At 37.8% G+C, this 27,743-nt stretch overlaps 2 protein-coding genes across 7 annotated transcripts in view; one reads left to right on the plus strand and one right to left on the minus strand.

Moving 5' to 3' along the window:
* The window catches only part of SLC25A40 (solute carrier family 25 member 40), a 56,408-nt gene extending 48,200 nt beyond the window's left edge, over positions 1-8,208 (plus strand). For all 5 annotated transcript variants that reach the window (XM_090286708.1, XM_090286706.1, XM_090286710.1 and 2 more), the window contains 3 exons: positions 980-1,061; positions 6,617-6,697; positions 7,051-8,208. In XM_090286708.1, the coding sequence (XP_090142834.1) occupies positions 980-1,061; positions 6,617-6,697; positions 7,051-7,163 (276 nt within the window). In that variant the 3' untranslated portion in view covers positions 7,164-8,208. The remainder of the gene's footprint in view (positions 1-979; positions 1,062-6,616; positions 6,698-7,050) is intronic.
* Positions 8,209-12,784: 4,576 nt separating this feature from the next.
* Positions 12,785-27,743, minus strand: part of RUNDC3B (RUN domain containing 3B) — a 132,949-nt gene continuing 117,990 nt past the window's right edge. For both annotated transcript variants that reach the window (XM_090286713.1, XM_090286711.1), the window contains 2 exons: positions 23,575-23,696; positions 12,785-13,176 (listed from right to left, as the gene is read on the minus strand). In XM_090286713.1, the coding sequence (XP_090142839.1) occupies positions 13,031-13,176; positions 23,575-23,696 (268 nt within the window). In that variant the 3' untranslated portion in view covers positions 12,785-13,030. The remainder of the gene's footprint in view (positions 13,177-23,574; positions 23,697-27,743) is intronic.

The raw sequence follows: 27,743 nt of genomic DNA on the forward strand, positions 1-27,743 counted from the left end.
TTCCACACATTTGTCCATTTCGTAATGGTTGATCTACAAGTGTACCTGCCCACACCACGCTGAGTGTTCAGCAATTTTTGACCAAAAACAGCATGGCTCCTGTGCCCCACCCTCCCTATTCACTCAGTCTCACCCTGAGCAATGATTTTTTTGTTGTTGTTTCCCTGGATGGAAAAAGTCCTCGGAAGGGAAACAGATTGCTGATGTGGAGGAGGTGAGACAAAAAAATGGCAGAAGCACTAAGAGGCATCAAAATTGACAAGTTCAAAAACTGTTTTGAGCAGTGGGAAAAACGTGTCTATAGATGTATTGCATCAAATAAGAGACTACTTTGAAGGTGACTGAAGTTTAAACATGTAAGAATAAATACACAATTTTTTATAAATAAATTCTGCTGTTTTGGAGCCCCCCTCCTTGTATGAATAGACCTTCAAGACCCTGCTTTCAATTCCTTTAGGTATGTTCACAAAAGCTGAATGGCTTGATTATATAGTAATTCTATTTTTAAGTTTTTGAGGAACCCTCACACTGTTTACCATAGCAGTTGTACCAATTTATAATCCCATCAGCAACATACAAGGGTTTCAGCAACAGCGATCCTGGGAAAGAAGAACAAAGTAGGAGGAATCATGCTACCTAATATCAAACTGTACTATAAGGCCATAGTAATCAAAACAGCCTGGTACTGGCATAAAAACAAACACACAGATTAATGGAACAGAATAGAGAGCCCAGAAATAAACCCACACAATTAGAGTCTATTTGACAGAGGAAGCAAGTGCATACAATGGGCTATAGATAGTTCATTCAATAAATGATGTTGAGAAATTGGACAGAAACATGGAGAAAAATCAAACTGGACTACCTTCTTACACCACACACAAGAATAAATTATTAAGTAATGTGCTAATTAAGAGAATATAATTTTAGGGAAAAATTTAAAGGCAGATTTAAATTAATCAATTTTCCTTTTCGATAGTTTGCAGCTGTTGTGACTTTGCCATTTGATGTGGTAAAAACACAAAAGCAGACACAACTTTGGACTTACGAATGTCATAAAAGTAAGTTTAATTAATTTAAAACATTTTTAAGATGCCATGAAAATTTTTGTTTTTCTTTCCAGATACTAATTTAGGAATATCTGAAACAGTAACAATATTATTTTCCCTCTATCTTCCCCTTTAACTAAAAGTAATATACTCTTAGAATGGAATACCCAGGGAAAAATACTCTAAACAAAAAATTTAAGAAATCTTGAAGTCTATTTATTTTGACTACCATCAGTTAAATCTTATACCTGCTCTATATAGAAGATTAAATTACAGAAGTATTCTTTTTTCCCCAAATAAATCTGTACAGGTGAGGGTGAAGGATAGTAAATTACTGGGAAACCATTTCTCTTAGTGTGTTTTGTTTCATTATATGCATATACATTTTATTTGATTTTTTCTATTAATTTTTACTTCCCTTCTTTTGATGTTTTTTCCTACCTATTATCCCACCTATTTTTACTTCTTTATAACCTGTAATTTCTTCTAGAACAAAAGTATACTCTTAGTTGGGTCCACTAGATCCATTCTGTCAATATTATCTGTAGAAAATATAGCAAACCCACTGGAAATTATTCATTTCAAAATTGTGTCATATAAGCCTGTGTAAGCCTATTGTAATGTAAATATATTATTCTAACCCACCAGAATATTTGGATACAAAATAAAATGGGTATTCTAATGTTGAAAGAAACATTGATTTTAAACCTCTGAAAAGGAGTCTCGTGAATATTAGTCACAACTCTGTTCTTGACTTAACCAAAGTCTAGTTCCCTCTTAGCAGAAGCAAATTAAAACCTGAGAGATAATCAAAGTTTATTATCAGGGTTCTTCTACTCCCCTGGTTTAGGTGTGAGCCTTTTAGCTACTTAAGCCCTATCATCATTCCTCTCTTGATAGTTCGAAATTATTTTGTTTCGTCTTCCTTTCAGCTCACCAGAATTCCTGTTTTTTACCCCTGTTAAATAAACCTCTTAATGTAGTAGGAATGATGTCTTTGGTGTAATTTGTCATAAATGTTTGATGACTATGGCAGTCAGGTGGTGGTAGTGGTGGTGGTGGTCATCATAATAGTGACAATGAGGGAAAAAGTGGGAACCTCTATAGGTAAGTCTCATGCACACTAAAGTCAGAGATCCATTACCTAGGTAAACAGTCATTGGAGTCACCTGGGGTGCTTTTTCCACAACACCCAAAGCTGAGCATCACCCCCAGTGGACTCTTGATTTAATAGATGTAAGGGGGGCTCTAGCTTGTATATTTTGAAAATGTTTAGGTGATTATATATCCTCACTGGGAATGACACCAGAGAGCCATCTTCTTTCACTCAGTTTAACTCTACCCATCACTGCTTTTTCTCTAATTAACGTTTCTCTATTGAAACCCAAAAGCATAAACCTTAAGTAAGCCTTGGGTCTTAATTTTCCATGATTATTGTTGGCCACGTTTACTTGTTACTCTGCTTCAGCTATGAATCATTTATTTTTAGCAAGATATGTTTCTGTTGCAAACTAAACTTTTGAGTGATAAAAGCCTATTTTCCCTCATTTTTATTGTATGTTATTTATCCCCATGAAAGAAGTAAATCAGCTCTGTTACAGTGGATTCCTCCATTCCATAGCTCACCTATACCAAATCCTTTATCTCCGAGCAAAAAAGAAAATATGATGGGCGGGCAGGGCTTTTGCTTCCCCTCAAGCTGACCCACTTGGAGGGGAATGGTCTGCCTGCAGTAAGGGGAAAGAGTCAGCACTGGCACCTAGTCCACTGCTCCCTCAGTTCTCTCCTCAAAGCCACCACCCCAAATTCTCCCCAAGCGTCTCTCGTCCTCTCTGCCCTCCTTCTGTTTGAGCCCAGGGTTAGCATGACCTTATTGAAAGATTTAGACCAAAGACTGTGAAAATTACATTGAGCTGAAAACAGATCCCATCGTTGGCTCCTCAGAACCTGGAATTTACGCAGGCTATTTTGATCGGAAAGACTGCCTGCTTCCAACAGGTGTCAGAAACTATCTGAAAGAAGCATGGTGAATGTAATTGTAGTACCCACAGAGGTGTTTACTATTTCCAAGGAATTGGCTCTTTCAAAGGTGGTGGAAGCAGTTTCTGAAGAGCTCAGTTGACTCAGGCAGTGTGTTTCATCCTTTAGTAAAAATGGAGCATAACAGGCAAGGCTTGAAATCTGTGCTTTGAGGGATACTGTGGCTGTTCACCTGACTCCTGAAACCAAGTCTAGTTTTAAACAGGCTTTGGAGGCCCTGCCTCAGCTTTCCAGCGGAGCAGGTAAAGTTACTGGAAGAGCTGCTGAACAGTTCAAGAGCAGCAGGCACTTGCAGCTCACCTGCTTCCAAGCTACTTCTTCAACCATGATGGAGACATAAATACCTCCAAATTAGTGCAACCCAAAAACAAGAAGTCATTGTGTTGCCTGTCCCTCTGTCATGTGTGCTGGAGCTTGGATACCCCCATAGCTGCTGTTTAGAACAGCTGTAGTCTTCACTGTCTCCCAAGAACAACCCAGACCCTGGGGTGAGTGCTGTTTACTTCTTCCCCTCTGGCAGCTTCTTTTCTCTCCACTTCTTACCCTTTGAAGTGTCTGGCTCAGTAGCTAAGACAGGGCTGCTCTGGCAGAATCTGTGTTTTCTGAAGATGTGAAAATGCCCCTCAGTCACTAAGGCAGCAGGACCTGCTGGTGTACTACAGGCCTTTTGTTCAGGTCATGGTCTTTCAAGCAAGCTCCCCCACCTCCCTTCATCACACCGTTTGCTGCAGAAAATTGAGTAATTATCTGTAGTCTGTGTGTCAGGGTTTTAAATTTTGTCTATGGGTTTTGCAGAATCTCCTTTAATACTGAAATTAATATCTTAATATAACTAAGTTTAGAATACAGTAGAGCCATATACAGTATCCATTATTTGAAATAAATCAGTGTTGTTTGTTCATTTGCTATATGGAGAAAAATCATAGTAACTGGAAGTTACTCTCATAAATGTGCTTGATAAAGCTTGTTAAGAAATATACAAAATATTGTCTCTGAACTAAATTATAAAACTGCAGTCCTGAATATTTGTGTTATTTTAAATATATAGTGTAGAGCATACAACCAATAAAGAATGTGTCTTCAATAGAAGATGTAATTTAGTTGGAAAAAAAAAAATGATGATCAGTTCCATGCAACAAAATGATCTCTGTATCAATGCACTGAAAACATATCTCCCATCCTTCACCCATTAAATGGTCTACTGCCAATTGAGTGCCTACTTGGTGTCGGGCACTGTGCTGCTGTATTCAGACAAATGAGGAGGTAGCCACGTCCTCGAAGAGCTCTTAACCTAGTGGAGAGGCCCATTAGGGTTTAATATCTGCTATATCCTATAGTAGAGGTAACCTTTACCTGATTGATGAGTGCATAATTGTATAAACCTGGCTCCGATCTACCTGTTTTTCACAGGTTAAACTTCTTTTTCTCTGAACATACAGGGTGTCCCCAAAAAATGTACACACACTTTATATAATTATAAAGTCGGTGTTTATTAAAATAATTTCATTTTAAAAATTTAATAGAATCTACAGACATTATTTAATTGTTTTGTCAACACTTGTTTTCAAACTGATGTCCATTCTGGTCAAGGCACTGCTGATAACACAAAACAATGGAATCACAAACATCATTAAACACCAAGATGGGCCCCCCACACACACTACCATCATGATGTTAGATCCTACCTTGATGAGATCTTGCCAAACAGGTGGATTGGACGAAGGGGTTTCATAGAATACCCTGTGTGTTCACCAGACCTCACACCACTAGACTTTATGGGGATACTTAAAAGACAAAGTCTACATTACGAAACCTGCAACAGTTGCCGAATTGAGAGCAGCCATTGAACGAGAATGCACGCAAATACCAAATGAAATGTTTCGTGATGTTTGCAATTCCATTGCTTCGCGTTGTCAGTAGTCCCTGGACCAGAACGGACATCAGTTTGAAAACAGGCATTGACAAAACAATTAAATAATGTCTGTAGATTCTATTACATTTTGAAAATGAAATGTATTTTAATAAACACCGACTTTTAATTATTTAAAGTGTGTATACATTTTTTTGGGGGACGCCTTGTATTCAGTATCTTAAAATACTTAAACATAAATTAAAAATCATTTAAAAATATACTTGACTAATAAGCTTCTATAAAATGCTCATTCTTAATCTTGATGAGGAAAATGCCAACTAGAACAGCAGTAAGAGAACATTTTTATATGCCCTGGATTGTTGGGGAGATGTGGAGCAATGGGAACTTCCATGCCTTGCAAGTGCGACTATAAATTTGGAACAGCTGCTTTGGAAGCTAATCTGGCAACATCAAGAAAGGCTTTTTGAACAAGCAGGTTCACTCCTAGATATGTGTCCTAGAGAAGCTTTTGCACATGTACAGGGATGTTCATTGAAGGATTCTTAATCCCCCAAATTTAGAAGCTACATAAATATCCCTGGCAGGGAAATGGGTAAATTGTGGTAATCCATATAATGTAAAACCATACAGCAATTAAAATGAATAAAATACAGCTACACTTGCCAACATACATTATCCTAGAGCACATCACAAGAATGAGGAGCCCCACACCATTAAGTGGCAAAATTGTAAAAGCCATTTTTGAAATACATCTTTCTCTAATCTTTCCCTTTTTTCTTAGGCATGCTTAATAATGTGTAACTTACTCTTTCTTAATGAGCCAGAGTTATCATTAATGTACATGAGTTTTGTAATGCAGTTCACTCGAAGCTAGTGAGGGAAATACAGGAGTGTTTGCACACATCAAGTTCATCTCAAATGAAGTCTGAAATCTTCCGTGTGTCAGCTATCTATGTTCACATGTTGGTGTGCCTACTACTTAGACTTTTTTAGTGATTGCATCTAGTAGTCTGTGGGCTCACCCAGCTGCTTAGAATCATTGTGTAAAATGAAGATAAGTAAACTTTGTGTATTTACTGCTCCTTCTTCAGCTTTATCTTTGAACCTCAATGAGATTTAGTTTTGCTGCTTTTTAAAATATAAATTAATGTTTCATATGTTCCAGTTATTTGACTGGTTGCAAATTTGTGAGATGCTACTGTTAAAGGATAAATCTTCCCTGTGGAGGAGACAGGACTAATTTATTCCAAGACTGGCACATGTACGCAGAAAGTTTTTAATAAAGCAGGATTTTACTAGGAAGAATGGTTATTCAGAATCTCTTTTTAGAAAATAATTTTTAGGTGTGCAATAAAAATTTAATGAAAAATGGTTATCAGGACCTCTCTTTGGCTTTGGGAACCCCATGAATATTTTTATACATCTTCAATCTTTTTCATTATGAGAGTTTTTAAGATGTGAAAAAAGTATGAAGAATATCCACTACCAAGTTTAAGAAACAGACATTATCCGAAGCCTTCTGTATATTCCTCCTTTTTATATCTGGTCCTATAAACCTTTAAACTTAAAACCTTTTTCTAATTTTTCCTTTTAATGAATCCCAAACGCCACTTCGAAATTAAGTAGTAATTTATAATTTTTTTTTTTTTAACAGTTTCTACACCTTTGCATACATCAACCTGGGCTATAATGAAGAACATTGTTGCTAAGAATGGGTTTTCTGGATTATTTACAGGTAAAAATGTTTGCTTTACCAAATCAGTGAATAAAATTACTTTTACTTTTTAAATTTATCCTTCCTAAATTAACTTTTCAGAAGGAAATAATTGAAAATATTTCACATTTATGATTTCCTCCTAAACATCATTTAAGTTTAAAAATGTTTTAAGATAAAATTTCTGTATAAAGTAACATGGAGTTAAAGTGAGGATTTGGGGAGTAAGTTTGTCTTGTTCTTTGATACCAGTTTATGGCACAATATTTGATGTAACACTTTTATTTTGGTCATTATCAGAATTAAACCAAATAATTTATATTTTAAAAAATAAGGTAAGATTTGTTCTAATTTTTTTCCTCTTCTCTTTGCAGGCCTAATTCCCCGTTTAATTAAAATTGCTCCTGCTTGTGCCATTATGATCAGTACATATGAATTTGGAAAAGCTTTTTTCCAGAATCAAAATGCTCAAAGACAGCAATACTAGTGATACTGTTCCAACTTGAAGTAACCGTGGCCAAATAATAAGATGAAGACTCTAAGCAAGAGCATTTATGTTATCTTACAATGATTTTGTATCTGTCCTGTCAATAATTGAAATGTATAGAGATTTCTACCTTGACTCTAAATCATAATCCTTATTTTAAAATAAACTTTGTTATCCTGATTTTTGAAATATTGGAAAAGATTTTCCAGAAATCACAACCATTGAGCTTTTTATAAAGAAAAATTATTCCTTAGTACTGGAGCAATAATCTCTGAGAATTTGATATTAAAGACTATATTATTTCTGCAAGAGGGAATGGTTTCACTATTGTATTAAATGTTCACCAAAGTCAAACTTGGATGTGCAGTGGAAAACCACATTGTATTTAGACTAGTAAAAATAATGGTTTGGCACAGCCATGTCGTAATTTATGTATCACTGTTTGTGGGGTTCTCTGCATCGCTCTATTTGCTTGTTGTATTAAATTTGATATTATTAATACAATATCACTTCCAGAATACTTCCAGAATTTCCTTTGACGATAAGCATCTTGCATTAGTATGCTAGAACAAGAGACTAAACAGACAGCAGTTTCCTTAAAGAAATAGCTTTTGGTCACTATAGGCTAATGCCTAAGTAATTTAGCTTATGACTATAGGAATGAGAAAGATTATGGCAGGACAAAGAAATGATATTCTTTTTTTTAATTTGTTTGAATTTCTTAGGATATACATATTCTAAGAAAAAGCACTTTATTGAAATCTTATGTGTATTTTATGAAAATGTGAAGCATTCTGACCCCTAAAATAGGTAATGTATTTAGGTGATAAATCTCTACGGGTTCATAGAGGAATTAATGTATTTGTATTATAGTAGAAAAGAGCTTATATGTTTTACCAGAAATAAACTATACAGGATTTGTATGTAACCTTTTGTGTTTTTATCCTGTGTTGATTTACCTTAAGTTTGCAACATACATATCCATAAAAATATAAAATATTTATGATTTTAACATTTTCATTAAAATATTTTGTTTAAATTAGAATTATCACTGTGTCTGTAGTTACATATTTTCATATGTGTGTAAACGTTTATCTTGAACACTGCTGTTTAATAGTACTAAATTCACTCAGGTTTTGCTATGCTTCTTTTTGATAACTTCTTGGTGGAAAAAGGCAAAAGTATTGATATTTAGGACTGTGCTTCAAAAAGCAGTCACATATTTCAACTTACTATCACTTCTAAATACCAGAAGGGAAATTTCCAGTCCCACACCCTATACTGATAGCACTTGTGGAAACCTGTTATCATTTATGACTGAAATAAGTTAAATCTAATTCCCTAGTAGATCTTCCAACATATATACATGCAATGTATCTGGATGAAAGAAAGCTTCAGCTTTCTCTCTACTTAATTAAGTAGTAAATACTTTTGTTTTCAAAAAAAAGTAGCAACTAAAAGGAGTTTGGCTAGAAATTGTGTTCTTGGTAATGTTTCTGAAAGGAAACATTCGTTTTATTAATGATAAATTTCCTAAAATACATGTTTATGTGTAAATTTTTAAAGAAGAAATGCCTTATAATAGTGTTGTTTGCTACTTTTCATATACAGTATTCCCTCACTTATCTCAGGTATTACATTCTAGAACCCCCCGCGATAGGTGAAAATCTGCGAAGTAGGAACCTTACATTTATTTTAGTATTTATATATATTTTAAGGCTTTATAAACCCTTCCCACACACTTATAAACCCTTCCCAGTCCCTTATTAACCTTTCCCACTCCCTTATTAACCTTTTCCACACTTTCATAAACACTACTTATGTTCTTAAACATATTCTACACTCTTAAACCTACATAACTTTAACAACATACGTATACAGTACCTCAAAATCCCGCGATATAGCAAAAAATCCACGATAAATAATTAAATATATTATTAAAAATCTTGCAGTAAGTGAACTGCGATATAGAGGGACTACTGTAATACATATTTGACTTTTTAAAAGTTGATATAAAAATAAATTTTCCTTTTATTTCTAGGAAAATTGTTTATTATGTATAATCACATATGCCTCCTTTAAATTCTTCTCTCCCTTTTTCCAGGGCACAGATTCCAGGGATGTGGGAAAATTTAGTCTATCACTTTTGAACTTTTTTCCAAAATGCAATCTGGCATTGAACACTAATTGAAATCTTAGGTAGGCAGTGGGAAAAACACTGGAGATAATAAGATGGTTCAGAAAGTGTCATGACCTCAAGTAGGATTCAGAACTATGATTGGTGGAGGTATGCAAGGGGAGACTGGGGGTGGGGGTTGGGGAGCTGAGGGACTCTTCCCTCAGCCTGGGGGCAGAAAGGGAGTGGGCAGGAAAAGGCGTCTACCATAAGGACTGGTGATGCAAATGAACCGTCGCTGGAGGCAGGCGATGGGGTGTAGTCCCAGTGGTTTGAGAAAACGTTATATATATACATGGCAGCGGGGTAGGAGGGCAGATTAGGAACATAGAGGCCTTGTGTGCCCAACAAGAACCAAGAAAGCAACAGGAAATGAAGTATTTTTGGTAGAGCTCTAATAATTATGGAGTTGGGGTTTTGGTCTTTTTCAACACCTGCCTTTATTTTTAATGAAAGAAAATAGGACAGCATTAGCACAACGCAGAACAGAAAACACCAGGATGTGTCACGTAGTAAAGCCAGGTGTTGGGGCGTGAAAATCTGGTTTTAGTTGTGTTTTGGAAAAATAACTGACAGTATGGAAAATGTGACTTACAATAAGGTGACCTATTTAAAAACAACCTAAAAGTTTGGTTTGCACTAAAATATGCTTTTAAAAGGTACTTTAATGACACTGATATAATTTTAGTTCCCCATTCCTACAATTAAAAAAAACAAATGCTGCTCCTACATAAAAGCTGCTTTGCTTAAAGGAAGAGCCAAGTGAACTAACTAAAAAAATTGAAGAGCCCCAATTTTCAAAGCAGTCATGCAACATTTCAGAGGTAATCCAATGTATTAGTTTATCAAAACTGGAGATGTTATATAATGATAGGAAATTGAACAGAATCTCCATAAGCTGTAAATATGAGACATTTTTAATCCCCTGAAAACTAGTATGTAAATCTAATAAAAATGATTTAGAAGCTGACTTAAGGTTTCTATCAGTCATAGTTAGCAGCTTGCATTTGGCACTTACCTCTTATAGACTTATACATGTGAGTTCACTTGATGCTGATATCATCCTGTTGCCATCACACAGGTGTGAGAAGATGGTAATGTTTCCATTTGACACGTGAGAAAACAGGCATTGGCCATCATAAGTCCAATCAGTGACACCGCCAGTACCACTGCTGCACTGTGCCACTTTAAGAGCTGTTGTCTTCTAAAGCGTGTCATGTTTTTTAAAAAAATAAAATGTATTCAACTTTATATGAGTTGAAATTAAGATTTCTTCAAAACCATTTTCATATTAGTATTTTAGGTGTTAAGGAACACACATTTACCATATTTGTTAGTTCAGCGTGCAACCTGAATCAAGCAACTTTTCATCAAGGATAAAATAAGACCACTAATGCTTAGTACAAAATGTTTAATGTACATGCAGCAAGTATAATACATCAAGGAAACAAAATACACAAATATTAGCATATAATTCAGCATTCTATTTTGGGGAGGGTTTGTGAATATACACTACCACCTAAAACTAAAGATTAGACATAAGTTTCGTCATGCACACATCAACTATCTCTTAACTAGTATGAAATGAACTGTGTAGAAACCTGAATTCACATTAGCAGATGAATTTTATCCAAGAGCTCCAAGAAAGGAGGAAAAGCCACGATCCTCAGTTGTCATGTTTAAATCGGCATTTAACAGCACGTGAAGATGCACAGTCACAGTATACATTAGACAAATGTGAAAAATTTTATCAATTATGGAATCGAATTAACTTTCTGTATTATAAAAAAGTATGGAAAAAATTTAACAATGGTTTTTAAAAAATTATTGAAGGAAAGTGTTGAGAGTGGACCATGAATGAGAAAACATTTAGACATTCTGATAGTTCTTAGGAAAGCAGCAAAAGTGCTTAAGGCCAGCCTAAAAGTTCGGAAGTGCCCCTCCTTAACTATTTCTCACTCCCTTCCCCCAGGATTTCCATTGTCCTCATTTTATACCTTCCATCCACCATGCTGGGTAAAAATTGCTTTGATCCCTCACTGACAATAAGGTATACAGAATTAAGAGATTAAAAGTACCATTTCTCTAGAACATTTGCATTTCTGCAAGTACAATGCTAAAGCCTTTAAAGGAATAAAGCTCTGAGTAGTTCTGGAACAGTGAAGATAACATTTTTTAAGGGCTTCCAGGCCTCCTTTGTCCCTGAAATGACATTGTTTGAACTGTCTTACATGTAAGACTAGCCTTGTTACTATTTATTATCTCAAATTCCATATTATGACAGTAAAGCTCTAAAGATTATAGAGAACCACCACACTCCTACATTTCTAGTACAAAGAATGAATGTGATAATTCAGCACTTCGTGCCTCCTTTCAATAAAAATAAATTGTTTTAGGAGGAACATTCTTCCTATGTGTCAAAGCTACTAAGTCTGAATGTAATGTTTTATTAATAAACAAAAATATAGCACATGAGTCCACAAAAAGTATGGTAGCCTCTTCATGTAAACAATGTATAAAACTTCTTTGGCACAACTGATCATGTTTTCCTGATATTACTGTAAAAATATACATAATATGTTTGCTCTTCCAATATGGTGGAATTTTTAGGGACAAAATGTAGAGTTCCAAAAGTTGCAAAAACATTAAAATACAGCTCATAGCCTTTTTTAAAAAGAAAACTTTTTTACCTGTAGAAGTGCAGAGATTTTTGACATTAATGTTAAAGTGAGATTATGGCATGATTAATGATAGGAGCTATAAAACAACATGACACAATGCATTGTTGCACACAAGGGACAGAAAATAGCACATGTGCCAGACATCGTGAAGTATGGTGATTACCCTACTGATCCTAATTGAAAAGCTTCTCATACTTAATTGAACTTGAAAGTTTTCCTGGTCAAATACTTTTTCAACATCTGTTGCACTTTAATGTTTAATTTTTGAGGCATATTTGATTGTTTTTAATTGACAAACTTTTAAGAAAATTTTTGGGGAACAAAGATAAGAAATTTATTCATTTTACCTAAATGGCCAAAATATTGTAAAATACTTTCACTATGACCCTAACAAATTTAGTAATTGCCTAAGGGGACACTCCTACAAAATTTATAAAATGTTAAGTGGAATGTTATGTTGATACCAAATGATAACTGTTAAAGAAAAACTGAATAAGCCACTGTCAAACTGCAGCTGAGAACATTCTCCTCATTTGAAAAACAAGGCTTTTAAACATTAGAACCTAGGAAGAAATTTAATGAAAAATGAAATTAGTTATTTTTACAAATTTTAATCTGAATAAAAGAGGAAAGAAAATATGTAGCTTTAAGTCGAATAAAAACTTGAACTCAGTCTCTGGCAATTATGATACATTGAATTATATGAAAACCAACTGAATAATAAATATGTACAGTTTGCAAAGGATTATTAGTTCAGAGGATCTTTGAAAGTCGTTTTTAGGTCTTCATTTTAAACTTTCTCAGTGACAAATATAAGAACTTTAAAATGAGAAATGGCAGGATCATTAATTTTTTCACTCAGTTAACATGGAGTGGATTGAACTCTCTAAGCAACATAATTCCAGACGTGTGCCCGAACAATATAAAATTTCAAAGGTTTTCCCAGCAGTCAAACTTATGTAAATAGAACATTTGCAACAAAAAATCTTTTGGCTTTTACATAAAATTTCTCAGGATGGAGTTAGGCCTGGGCTTGTCATTTCTGCTGTAGGACTTGCAAGATAGTCATTAGATTTTAGGCTAGTTAGAGATTTGTAACTTGCCACTGATGTTAGAGACCCACAGAGACCAAGTAATGAGGGAGTATCTTCTTTACCTGAAAATCAGGATAAAATAAATATTTAATTGTCCTTAAAGAATAATGCCAATAAGGACTTAAAACCATTAAAAACTTTGTACTTCACGAAATATTGCATATTCTTGAATGTTGTTATGGCAACATCTAATACATGTATGTACATAAACGTAAAAACAAGCTAAAATTGGAGTTAATTATATTTTAACAGCAATTTCTTGACATGGAGGAAAGAACTTGTAAGATTAACAAAACTTTCTAGCTCAGATGACAGAGTGGTAGTTCCTAGCAGAAAAATATCAGTCATTAGGAGCAGAAAATTGATTTTTGTTTTATAGCAGGAAAGACCAGTTTTGTTTTAAATGTATTGATATGGAGTCTGGACTCTACAAGTCTTCAGGTGGTACTGCTACAAATGTTATTAAGTTAGAAGTCACTGGGTGTACTCTATGTGCCAGTCATTGTGATAAAATTCTGTGGCACACCCGAAAAATGTATTTTTTGCTGATCTGCCCAAAAATAGGTATAATTTTGATTCATTCACACTGGACACCTATTGTGTTGGCTCTTGTCATTTTTTATTTGACAATGTAAGGGAAAAGAGGTCAGTGCCCCTAACTAAATAGTGAGGTATTGCATGTTTTAAAAATTCTTGTGGCACACCAGTTGACAAGTCCCTGGACTAGAGGAATAGGTAAAAGCCACAGGACACTTTAGAGTTTATGTCAAGGAATCTATCTTGATTTATCTTGCCTGAACCAGGTTAGCAATAGAAAGGATTATGGAGAATTGAATATGTGTAAAAATCTTTAGAAAGTTAAACCTGTAGGACTTGGTAAAGGCAAAGAGGTGGGAGGAGCCATGAATGACTCAGATTTTGAGAACAGTAAGTGAATGGTGAGATCACCAACTCTAAGGAAGAGAAGTTTGGGGAGAGGAAGAACAGGTCAATGAGGAAACAGGCACTAAATATATATCCTGATTTTAAGGAATGCCTAAAGAAAGTTCTTAGCCACTATTGAACCCATAAAGAGAGGCAAAATGTTATATCAGGCTGTCATGTAAGGACTGTTATCTTTTTATGATCAATGGCCAAAAAACTGATACTCATCATTTTGTGCAATAAAATGTCTACTGGAACCAATGTGTGTTGAAGTTGTAGCTGGTCAAGAGGCAGCTGTGACATACTTGTTTTGCATGTGCTTGCATGAACATGGTCACAGGTATCCATATTGGCATCTTCTTGTTAACTGTGTTTGTTTATATGCTGCTTGAAATGCCTTAAAAAATACCACAGTATAACTTGCTCTTAAAAATAATAGCTGCTTGTTCATAGAGAAGCATAAAAAAAGAGAGTCAGATGTAAATTTCATGTTACTGAAGCAAATATACATTACAGGAATTACTGTAATTTATACTTTCTTATAAAACAGGGCAAACTGCCTGTGGGGGTAAAAAATGCTCAGAAATGGAAAAACCATCCAAGTAGATGAAGCTTGGTGACATCTGCAAGAGAATTGCTTATCCCATGCCAAGCTTATAACTGAAGACAGAAGAAATTCCTCAGAATAGAAAAAAGAAATTCAGAAGCAATGAGCAATTGGTGTGACTGATCCATGCATCACGAAGATTTCTGTTCAAATGTCAAACACCAATTTGTCATGGGATTCCTGTGACCTCTGAAGAGAAGCTGTTTAACTGCCAGAAGCAATTAACTGAGGAAGATGATGAAACTGTAAGTTAATCAAATAGGGAAATACATGCATAAAAATGTGCAGGATATTTGTTGGTAACTTAAAAGAAATCCTCACAACTACAACAGTGCAGTATTGTTTTAGGAAGTGGCTCACTGTTGGCACAGAGGAGGATGTTGTGAGGAATTACAGTCACTGACAATTTTGATTCAAGGATGATTCAGAAGAGATGTACTCTGAACATGGAGAAGTTTATGTTCATGAATTCACTTTTATTTTCCTTACAGATACAGAAGAGTAAAATTAATTTTAAAATTATGCTTAAAGTCTAAAAGAAGCAATCAGAAAGCAAAGTTAAGAAAATTCATCTATAATAAAAAATCAAATACTTAGAAATAAATTTTACCAAAGAAGTGCAAGAGGTATACACTGACAAGTACAAAATATTGTTGAAAGAAATTTAAGGTTGAAATAAATAAGAAAACTTCCTATTTTTCCCTGGATTGGAAGACAGTATTATTAAGATGGTAATATTTTCCACCTTAATTACCCTGTAAAGGAGGAAAGAGGAAGGACATCTCTAAAATCAGAGAAGGAAAACTCTGACTCCAAAAAACCTCCGCTGCCTTGCGGCATACCTCTTCAGGGGAAAGGCTAAGGGAGTAAACCCCGACAGAAAATCCGGAGCCGGAGTCCCTAAGGCGGTTTGACGTTGTAGTCAACACCGGCAACTCCTGCGGCGCACCTGAAGCCAAGCTGTATTGACTCCGTCTTTCCCTTGGACCCTTCAGCTGCGAAGAGAGGGGGGGTCTGCTGCATGGGCAACAGCAGACCCTCCATATCACCCTGCCCAGGCTCTGTAGCTTCAGTTTCACTGGAGAGGACACTCCAGCGTCATCACAAGATGTCGACTCAACACGGGAGGAGACAGATACCGGTTATAAGCTCATCCGATTGGCGAAGGAAACGAGCGCCAGGGGTCTCCTCTGACGGTGGGAGAGGTCATCGCACCTCACTGGACAGCTACCGCCCGCCTCAAGCTGGGCAGCCCCAGCCAATTAGGTGCCGTCTCGCCATGGCTCGCCTGCCCCACTGGGTGCGTGGGGATCAGAGAGGCGCCTCTCGAAAAGTGGGCCACAAAACACCCGCACCAGTTAATTCCAAGCAAACAACAAGAAAGAAGCCTCCGGCTCTTCGCCTCGCTAGCTGGAACATCAGGACCATGTGCCCCGGACTTACTGCAGACCTTCCGTGGATCAAGGGTGCCAGGAAAACCGCTGTCATCGATAGGGAACTGGCACGACTAAACATCGACATTGCGGCTCTACAGGAGACCCGGTTGGCCGACAACGGAACTATCAGAGAAACCAACTACACCTTCTACTGGCAAGGGAAGTCTCCGGACCAACCAAGACAGCACGGTGTTGGGTTCGCTGTGAAGAACACGCCTGTTAACTCCATAGAGCCACCCACAGGAGGCACAGAGAGATTACTTACCCTCCGATTGTCAACAACTTTCGGCCCAGTCAGCATTCTTAGCGCGTACGCCCCAACCCTCTGCGCCACCATCGAAGAGAAAGAACAGTTCTACCATGCACTGGACGAAGCGTTATCCAAGATCCCCAGAAGTAACGCTCTCTATCTCCTTGGAGACTTCAACGCAAGAGTAGGAGCCGACCACATGGCCTGACCCACCTGCCTTGGAAACTTTGGGAGAGGAAAGATCAATGAGAATGGTCAGCGACTGCTTGAGCTTTCGTGTCACCATGGCCTGTGCGTGACAAACACATTCTTCAAGTGCAAAGAGATCCACCAGGTGTCATGGAGGCACCCCCGCTCCCGCCACTGGCACCAGCTTGACCTCGTCATCACCAGAAGAACGGATATTGGCAGCACCCTCCTCACCCGCAGCTACCACAGTGCAGACTGCGACACGGACCATGCCCTCGTGGTAAGCAAGGTGCGCATAATGCCGAAGAGGTTGCACCACTCCAAGATGAAGGGTCGCCCACGCATCAACACCAGTTGTGCCAGCAACCCAGTTAAGACCCAGCAATTCATCAACAAGATGGAAGATGCACTCGGTGAGGGAGTGGCGGCAGATGACATTATCGAATCCAATTGGCCACGTCTCCGCGACGCCATATACAACTCCGCCATTATTGCTTACGGGAAGAAAGAGCGGAAGAACGCTGACTGGTACGAGGCTCACTGGGAAGAAATGGAACCCGTGATCGAGGCTAAGAGGAAGGCCCTACTGGCTTACAAGGCCACGCCCACTCCCAGTACACTTCAAGCTCTACGGGCTGCCAGGAACAAAGTCCAGAAGACCGCCCGCCACTGTGCCAACACCTATTGGCTAAACCTGTGCAGAAGCATTCAGGAAGCCGCCGATATAGGCAACGCACGAGGAATGTATGAGGGTATCAAGAAGGCAACAGGCCCAATCCCCTCCAAGATCACCCCCCTTAAGTCCAAGACAGGTGAGGTCATCACTGACCAGGAACAGCAAATGCGGCGGTGGACCGAGCACTACCTCGAGCTGTACGCTACGAAGAACACCGTAACAGACACTGCTCTTAACGCCATCCCAGACCTACCAGTCATGGAGGAGCTAGACACCCCACCTACTGCGGCAGAGCTCGGCAAAGCCATCGACCGCCTCGCTTGCGGGAAAGCACCAGGAAGCGACGGAATCCCTCCAGAAATCCTAAAGAGCGGGAAACCAGTCCTGCTACAGCCGCTCCACCATCTACTCTGTCGCTGCTGGAAGGAGGGTTACATCCCCCAGGATATGAGAGATGCCAACATTATCACCATGTACAAGAACAAAGGAGACCGCAGCGACTGCAACAACTACCGGGGCATCTCTCTCCTCAGCGTCGTCGGCAAAGTATTCGCCCGGGTCGCTCTTGCCCGCCTGCAGACCCTTGCTTCCCGCGTCTACCCAGAGTCCCAGTGTGGCTTCAGAGCTGGCCGATCAACAGTGGACATGATCTTCTCCCTACGCCAGCTGCAGGAGAAGTGTCACGAGCAGCATAAACCACTCTACCTCGCCTTTATCGACCTTACGAAGGCGTTTGATCTGGTCAGTCGAAGCGGCTCTTCAGCTTGCTACGGAAGATTGGCTGTCCACCACATCTGCTTGCTGTGGTCATGTCCTTTCACGACAACATGCACAGCACGGTGTCCTACAACGGCGCAACCTCTGAGGCCTTCCCAGTCAGCAGCGGAGTAAAGCAGGGCTGCGTCCTCGCGCCTACGCTGTTCGGAATCTTCTTCTCCATGCTCCTCCAATACGCCTTTAAGGACTGCAGCGAGGGTGTCTTCATTCACACCAGATCCGATGGCAAGCTCCACAACCTGGCCCGTCTACGAGCCAAGAACAAAGTCAAAGAGGTGCTCATCCGTGAGATGCTCTTCGCCGACGACGCAGCTTTGACATCACACTCCGAAGAGGGACTCCAGCAGCTAGTCACTTGCCTTTCCCACGCATGCAAGGAGTTCGGACTAGCCATCAGCCTGACGAAGACGAATGTTATGGCTCAAGGCACGGGGACTCCCCCATGCATCACCATCGACGGGTACACCCTGGAGGTTGTCAACGACTTCACTTACCTCGGGTCCACCATCTCGAGCTCTCTGTCAGTCGACTTGGAGGTCAACCGGAGAATCGCCAGGGCAGCCACAGTTATGGCCAGACTGAACCGGCGAGCGTGGAACAATTCCAGCCTCACTGAGAAAACCAGACTGCGCATCTACCAAGCCTGCGTACTCAGCACTCTCCTCTATGGCAGCGAGACGTGGACCACCTACGCAAGGCACGAAAGGAAACTCAACAGCTTCCACATGAGGTGCCTGCGACGCGTCCTGCATGTCGCCTGGCAGGATAAGGTCCCCAACACCGAGGTGCTGAAGCGAGCCAATATGAGCAGTTTGCATGCAGTTCTTAGCGAGAGACGCCTCAGGTGGCTCGGCCATGTCAAAAGAATGGATGCAGGCCGTATTCCCAAAGACCTCCTCTACGGCGAGCTAGCAGAAGGCAAGAGGATGACAGGGCGCCCAAAACTACGGTTCAAAGACATCTGCAAAAAGGACATGACACAATGCTCCATCAATCTCAACACATGGGAAGTTCAAGCAGACAACCGCCTAGCCTGGAGGCTCGCGGTCAGGCAAGGTATGTCACGCGCAGAGGCTGCGCGCAACGAGGAAGCGGTCCAGAAAAGATCGAGGCGGAAGCAGCGTCAACAGCAGCAACAACGGCCATCTGCCTTCACCTGTAACAAGTGCGGCAGGGATTGTCACTCCCGAGTCGGACTGCACAGCCATTCCCGGCGGTGCAGATACTCTCAAGAAGCTACGCCATCGTCTCTCGAGACGGACGGCTGCCGACGACGACGACGACGACGACGACGACGACGACGAATTACCCATCAGTTTTTTCAGAAATGACAAGTGGATTTTAAAATGCATATGGAAATGAAAAGGACTCTGAATAACCAAAAAAATTTTGAAAAAGAACAAAGTTGTAGGAATCACTCATCCTGATTTCAAAACTTAATGCAAAGCTACAGTAATCAAGACAGTGCAGCACTGGAGTAAAGACAATATGGCACTGGCAGAGACATATAAGCCAAAGGAATAGAAATGAGAATGCAGAAATAAGTTCATATGTGTATGGGTCAGGTATTTCAACAAGAAGTCTAGGGCCATTCAGTGGGGGGAAAAGAATGGTCCTTGACAAACGGCCCAGGGTCAACACAACATCCAAATGCAAAAGAATGAGGTTCACTTAGCTCACACCATATACCAAAAATAAACTGAAAATGAATTAAACACCTAAATGTAAGATCTAAAACCATAAAACTCTCTAAAAGAAAACACAGGTATATATCTGCATGACCTTGGATTGAGCAATGGTTTCTTAGATGTGATACCAAAAGCACAAGCAACCCAAAGATAAGCTAGATAAGGAGGACTTTGTCCAAATTAAAAACTGCGAGTCAAAGAACACTAGCAAGAAAGTGAAAGAGTCACCCATCGGAATGGGAGAAAATATTTGCAAATCACAGATCTGATAAAGTTCTACTACCCAGTATATAAATACAACTATTACCACTCAACCATAAAAAGGCAAACAATGCAATTTTTAAATGGTCAAAATATTTCAACAGACATTTCTCTGAAGATGATATAAAAATGGCCAATAAGCGCATGAAAAGATGCTCAACATTATCACTAATTAGGGCAATGCAAACTAAAACCACGAAATTCCCCTTTACATCCACTTGGGTGTAAAGAAGATAAGTGTTGGTGAGGGTGTGGAAACACTGAAACCCTTATACATTGCTGGTGGGACTGTGAAATGGTAAATCACTCTAAAAAATGACTTGGCAGTTTCTCAAATGGTTAAACATGTGATCCAGCCAATTCAATTCATAATTACAGGTAACACCCATATAACATGGTTGTTAGGTTCCTAACCAATGCCGTGTTACGCAAATCCGTGTTATATGAAACAAAGAACTAGTACAAAAGGGGGGTTAGGTTCCAAAAATTAAAAAATATACTATTATATTTTTATAATTAAGAGAAATGTCTTTATTAAAGCAATTTTCATCAAAAGTATTACATATTAATATGAATTAAGTAATGTTTTCTTCGTCATCACTACTAAGCTCCATTAACCAAATGCATTTTCTTTTTGACAAGATATCCTCGTCCTCTGAACTTTCTTCAGCATTAACTTGATTTCTATGCTCTACTTTTTGCAAAAAATCTGTTATTTTAGATTGCTTGCTTTTAGCTGAGAGATCTTTATAAATTTCGTTATATGTTGCTAAGCACTTTTGAAGTTCTCTCTTAAACTTTGTGCTTCTTTCAGTGCAAGGATCCTCACTTAAGAAATATGACTTTAACTGTTAGGCTAAGTCTAGGCCTTTCTTTATGCTTTTTAGAGTAAACTGTTCAACTTCTTTGTTTTCATCAGTGTTATCATCCCCTGAGTTATCTTGGCACATTCCAGATGTCATTTCCACCAAAACTGCTTCATCAGTTTCTTCTTCTACTAGCAATTCTTGGATATCTTTTACCATCATACCATGTTAGAGCAAAACCATGTTATAGAAGTACTGTCTTATATGGGGGGGGTCTCCAATTCTCTAACCGTGTTAGAGTGAAACCATGTTCTAGAAATACTGTGTTATATGGAGGATCCCTATATATACCCAAAAGAAAAAAAAATATGTTCACACGAAAACTTGTTTTGAATGCTCATACCAGTATTATTCATAACAGCCCCAAAGTGGAAAAAATCCAAACATGCAACTGATGAATGGATAAATGAATTGTGATATATCTATACAAAGGAATATTATTTGGGCACAAAAGGGAATGAAGCACCGATAGATGCTGCAATAAGGCTGAACTGGGAAAAACATTATGCTAAGTCAAAGAAGTCAGACCAAAAAGGCTATGTGTCATAGGATTTCATTATATGAATGTCTAGAATAGATAAATCCAAAAAGACAGAAAGTAGATCAGTAGTTGCCAAGCGCTGGGGTGGGTAGGAATTGGGATTGACTGTTAATATGTTCGGGGCTTCTTTGCTGGCTAATAGCAACGTTCTGGAATTTGTGGTGATTGTCACGATGGTCATGTATCGCCTAAGGACATTACAGTTAATGGACAATACTGGTCCGATAAGATTATAATGGAGCTGAAAAAAGGATTCCTATTGCCTAGTGATGCTGGAGCTGTCATAATGTCTTAGCACAACCATTAGTCATGTGTGGGGATGCTGGTGTAAACCTACTGCACTGCTAGTTGTATAAAAGTACAGCACATACAATTATGTGCAGTACGTGATACTTGATCATGATAATAAATGGCTATGGTACTGGCTTTTATGTTAAACATACTTTTTATCGTTATTTCAGAGTGTACCCCTTCTACGTCTAAAAAGTGTGCTGTAAAACCATACGCTGTGTCACGCCAGCAGCCTCATACAGCTCCTATTTACTGCATCTCTTGATCGCACTGTTTTCTTTTGTGCTTGATTTAATCTTGTGTTGTCTTCCATAGTAACATGCTGGGCAGGCTTGTAGCCAGGTGTGTGGTAAGCTATACAATCTAGGCTGTGTAAGTGCACTCTGTGATGTTTACACAATGACAAAATCACCTAAAGACACTTCTCTCAGAACATATCCCCATTGTTAAGGAGCATGGGAGCATATAATTGTACAGAATCAAATTGTACACTTTAAAATGGTGACTTTTATATTATATGATTTATAATAAAAGTTTTTTAAAAGCCTAAAGATCTTTTAAAATAAATATTAAAAATGCTAAGATGTGGAAACGTTATAGTTGTAGACAATTTTCTTTTGTGGTGGTACATAAAATAATAGTGTATCTTAAAATCCAAAGCATCTTAGATTCGATGAAACATGATAGCTACTAGTAGTTACTGTCACATATGAGGGGCTTAATAAATGTTTCTTGAAAAAAAATGACAACTTCTCACCATTTTGTCCCAACAATTATGCCATGATAAGCAGTTTGAATTTTTATTCTGATTGTCATTAAGAGCCATTGGATAATTTTTAGTGGGGATATGATGTTTTCGAAGATCACCGATTACTGTATGGAGAATGGACTATGAGGGAGCATGAATGAGAGATGAAAGACATTGAAAAAGCTATGGCAGGAGTCCATCCAAGAGGCTGATCCATGTGGCATAGACTAGGGTTGCAATATCGGAGAAGATGTGACAATGTACAGCACATGTTGTAAGGGGGATGCCAGGATTTGCTAATAAACTGACCTGTAGATATAGGGGGAAGAGTAGAATCCAGGATAATGCCTGTGGTGGTGCCAGTTGTTGCAATGGAGAAGACAGGGAAGAAGCTGGAGGCATACAGGGATGTGGGTTCCCCAGAGAAAAGAAACTGTTTTTCCCTGGCTCCTACACACAGCAGCATATATAGAACCGGGAAGAAGGGGGGAGAAAAGGTGTGAGCATTATATTTATACCAGCACCACTTATCCAATGCAAAGGGCTTTCTATATTCACAGTTGAAGCCTATGCTAGAGGTAGGAAAGAACTTTGAACCAACTAAGCTATTGAAGTGTAAAAAGGAATAGGTTGTCTCAGAAACTAAAATGTGATCATTCAGTGGCCTTAAGAGTTATAGAATTGGACCAAGATGTGTTCAGGAAGATGCAGCCCAATGAAAAGAGGGCTGATAAAACACAGCTGAAAGTGGTAATAGGAAAGAAAACTCCTTTATGTTTATTCCCCAAGTTTTTCAGAATGCTCCATAAACAAGGTACCAAAGTGACTAAAAAATGAAGAAGTGGTCAGTTACATCAAAAGCTGCCGAGTTAATAGGATGAAGACAGAGAACTGACTTGCAATATGGCAGTGGTTAATCACCTTGATAAATCATTTCAGTAAGTGGTAGAGATGCAAAAGCCAAATTGGAGTGGGTAGAAAAAAGTACACAGGAAGTGGGGAAATCAAGGTACAATGTACAATCTTTCAAGAAGTTTAGCCACAAACACAGGAGAAAAAAAACAAGAGCAGACTATTTCTAATCGTAATGGCAGCTTAATTCTTAGCATATTTCACAGAAATAGCACTATTATTCTTCAGCAATCCTCTGCAACCAGCGTAGATAGTGTAGGAGAGAGTGATTTTCAAACAGAGCTTTTCCCTTACCTTCACTGATTGAATTTAACGTGTCTTGTTTTCCATCTCCTTCTTGTGACTGACTTGGATCCAGTGAAGTCTGAGAAAGGCTAACTTCAGCTGATAACTGGTCAAGACTTTGATAACTTTTTCTGTAAAACAAGGGTAAAATGATACTTGAATTTATTCTCACTAAAATAATTTCTAGAGATATTCTTTACTGGTTTTCTTCAATATATTGACTTTCTGGCTAATTTCTCTCCAATTTTCCCCTAAACTTGGCCTTCATCATGACTGCAATATGATTTCCATTATACTTTTCCCTCCACCCTTTCTGGAGGTCTCTGTTTAATCCACTAAAAAGTGGAAAACAATTTTTTGAACAAACTTAAATCCCACCAATTTCTTATTGTCCAGCTGGTTAAGAAATGGGGACTTCTAGTTATTATCAGTTGTCAAAGAAGCAGAAAAATCTAGGGATTTCTCTTACCGCAGAAACAAAATTGACATAACTTAATAATGATATAGGCACTTCAGAATTCTTTTTATTGATGGTGATTATATAGTAATAAATTATTATAAATTCCTGTAATTTAGAAGCTTAAAAATGTTAGGTAATATAATACCTGCATGTGTTAATACACCATCAATATCATTAACCTCCTTCCCACATCTATTTACAATTGTGAGTCCATTTTCTATTAAACATTAATTAGAAATAAATTTTAATAAAGGAAAAACTCAGTTATAAACAGAAAGTTAATGAAGGTTTATTATTAAACTTCACAATACTCAGTAACCAAGGTACCAAAAGTGACTTAAAAATAAAGAAGTGGTCAGTTACATCAAAAGTTGCTAAGAAGTTTAATGGGATGAAGACATAGAACTGTACTCATATTCGTTTTGTCAGGATAAAACCAACTCAAAAGACACATGCAGTTTTGATGTTACTGACATTTCAAGTAAGAGAACAGAATTCATTATCATTTCCAAATATAAATAATCCAGAAAAATGAACATTTTTTTAGGTTCAACATCTTTTTCTCAAGGTACTCAAACCCTATTTAATTTCCCTGAAATGTCATATATTCTGTGATAATATTATAGGAATGAATATATAATTTAAATGATCTATTACATAGTCATCATTTATAGTCACAGAGTAGACTTACAAGTTTATCAAATGTATGTATATTAAGTATGGGGGAACATATACAATAGGTCTCTATTTGTTTTTTCCTCTAAGAAATGAGTTAAATAATGAAGTGATGGAATAACTTCTATCTTACAATGCCAGTAGTATTCTCACTTTATAACATGATGACTTTTCAAATGTCAATATAAACTAAACTGACGAACAAAATAGAAATAGAGGTATAGATACATGGAACAGACTGACAAGTGTTAGTGGGGAGAGGGGGACTGGATGAAAGAAGGGGAAGGGATTAGCCAAAAAAAACCCATGTATGCATAGCCCATACACACAGACAGCAGTGTGGTGATGGTGGGGGGGGGGGAGGGCGGGGGCAGGGAAGAGGCGGGCAAAGTGGGGGATAATGGGGACATCTGTAATGGAAACAATAAAAATAAAGGGAAAATGCTTAATTATATTTTTAAGTAATGGGAAGTTCTATGGTAAAAAACTTCTGATAATTATAATAGATAACATGTATATGAGTATACAACATGCAATTTTAAAAAACAATACCCATTACTGATACAGTGCTTAACAAATGCTAGGCACTGTTCTACATATTTTAAAATATTATTTAATCCTCACAACTATACTAAAAGATTGGAATTATTATCATCCCTACTTTATAACAGGAAATGGGGTACAAAAAGATAAGATTTGAACTTGGTGGCCTGTGTCTAATTCTGTCCTTAACTACTATGCTATCTCCTTTTTGGTATAGGGAAGAAAAGATTTGGCTTCCTATTTCATTAGAGGCTATTCATTTAAAAAAGCCTTCTTTCCTGAGATAGGCCATGTAAACCAGTGGTCCCCAACCTTTTTGGCACCAGGGACTGATTTCGTGGAAGACAGTTTTTCCACAGATGGGACGGGGGGGGGGGGGGGGGGGGGAGGGCGGAGGTATGATTTTGGGATGATTCAAGTGCATTACATTCAAGCTCACCTCCTGCTGTGCGGCCTGGTTCCTAACAGGCCCAAACCAATACCAGTCATTGGCCTGGAGGCTGGGGACCCCTGAAGTAAACTATACTATATTTAAATCAAAACACTAAAAATTTCACTTGATTTCCATTAACATCTTATTTATTTAACTATGGAGGAAAGCAGAAACACAGGGATTTAATAAAGTTATAAATAAGTTTCTTCTCTGAATTATTTTTCTGTGCCAACAGAAGGCTTTCTTTTAAAACTGAGTGGGTTGAGTTTCTGATACTAATTTTTCATTACAGGAAACTTGTTAATGTTATTAAATTTAAAAGTTTATATAGAAATATTTATAAACAAAATTACCCAGAAGCAAAAAAGATATAGAATTCATATGAATATTGTAAAAACTGAGAGCTTGGGAACACACATATACAAGAATCTCAGGGACTGTCACCTGCTCGAGGGAGGGATCCTGGGAAGCAGCCACTGATACAGCAACACAAAATGAGCTACTCCGCGACCTCCCGACATTCTTTTAGAACATCACACTTCCAAATCCAAAGTGATGTGGGGAGCTTCCTACCCTTTAATTTGTCACATTTCGTGAACAATCCTTGAGTTACAGGCTTTATTTAACCAAATGCCAATTAACATAGAAAAATAATTTACTAGACAATCATGTTCTGCAGCAATACTAAAAATTCTGAGCAGAAATTAAGCAACTCATTCATAAGATGTTAAGAACAGTACCATACAATAGCTTTCTTGCATGAAACTGTCTACAGAGCCACCATCTGGGAGAAGTCTAGTTCATCTTCTTTCACTAATGACAGAGAGTGAGTTGGGTTTCCACATTCTAACACAATCTCTAATGCAATTGGCAGCTCCCTCTGACAAACCTGTTTTGGTCATGGAGGAAAACTATATTTATGGGAGTTCTGTCTTTAAAAGGCCACCTCTATATCCTATCTTAGAATTCTATGCTCATTAATATCACACTGTGAGATTTCAGTGTAACCCACCAGACACATCAAACCAATTAACAGCCTATAATTACTTCTCAGAGAATTTTTAAAATAGTAATAGCTTACTTAATCAAAATAAGAACCTAACAGAGAAGGAGTCATGGATTGTGACTACATAAAATTTGACAGTTTAATCTATGCCATTACATTGTTAAATATAATTTAAATTAAACTTGTAAGAATTATATGTCATGAGTATTTGGGACCTAATAAAATCCACTTCCTTCGATATATAACTATTTAAACATTTTTAAATCACTCAAATATAAATTTCAATATACAGAATTTAGTACCTAATAAAGGCTAATTAAAAAAGAAAAATGAGAAATAATGATATGGGTAATCTACATCACTTCTTTGCCCAATAGACGTTTGAGGTCAATAACAATTTACATTACCTGGTAATCACTGGGTAGCAGAGAGTGTGATACACAGGAGACATTATCCACAAATAAATCATATACATAAATATACATATATAAAAACTGTCTATATAGAGGCACATGAATGTGCATGAAAAGAGATATATATATATACTATTCTTTTTTATTCCTGGTTTTATTTTCATAGAAATACATTTGAGGAACAAAATAAGTATCTGCTATAGCATAATATCTATATACTCTTAATCTACTGATATCAGTGCAAGGACACAAGGAAGCCTGAAAGAGAGGGATGTATGTGAGTCAGGTTAATGCAAAATTCGCAAACTGTAAGATTCCTACAGCCTCAGTGTTTTAGAGAGTCCTCCTTAAAAAATATTAGAAAAACACATACATCTGAAGTGATTATATCTATTCAACAGAGACCATTAAAAAAATTAGCCTAAATAGATCATGAAGAGCATATAAAAGCTCATAATTCTCAATAATTTTTTGAATGATAGCCAAATTGGGAAGCAATAAATTTAGAAGACTATAAAAGCTTAAGTAGAAAATATAAATATGATCACAATGAATTTGACCATTTGGGATGAAAATAAGTGGTTTAGACAATAACATAACAAGATTATATAACCAGTATCTAAGAAGCTCATATGGCCTAGAGTTTAC

The sequence above is a fragment of the Furipterus horrens genome, unplaced genomic scaffold (assembly GCF_987537825.1).
Source record: "Furipterus horrens unplaced genomic scaffold, mFurHor1.1.pri manual_scaffold_9, whole genome shotgun sequence".
Lineage (NCBI taxonomy): Eukaryota > Metazoa > Chordata > Mammalia > Chiroptera > Furipteridae > Furipterus > Furipterus horrens.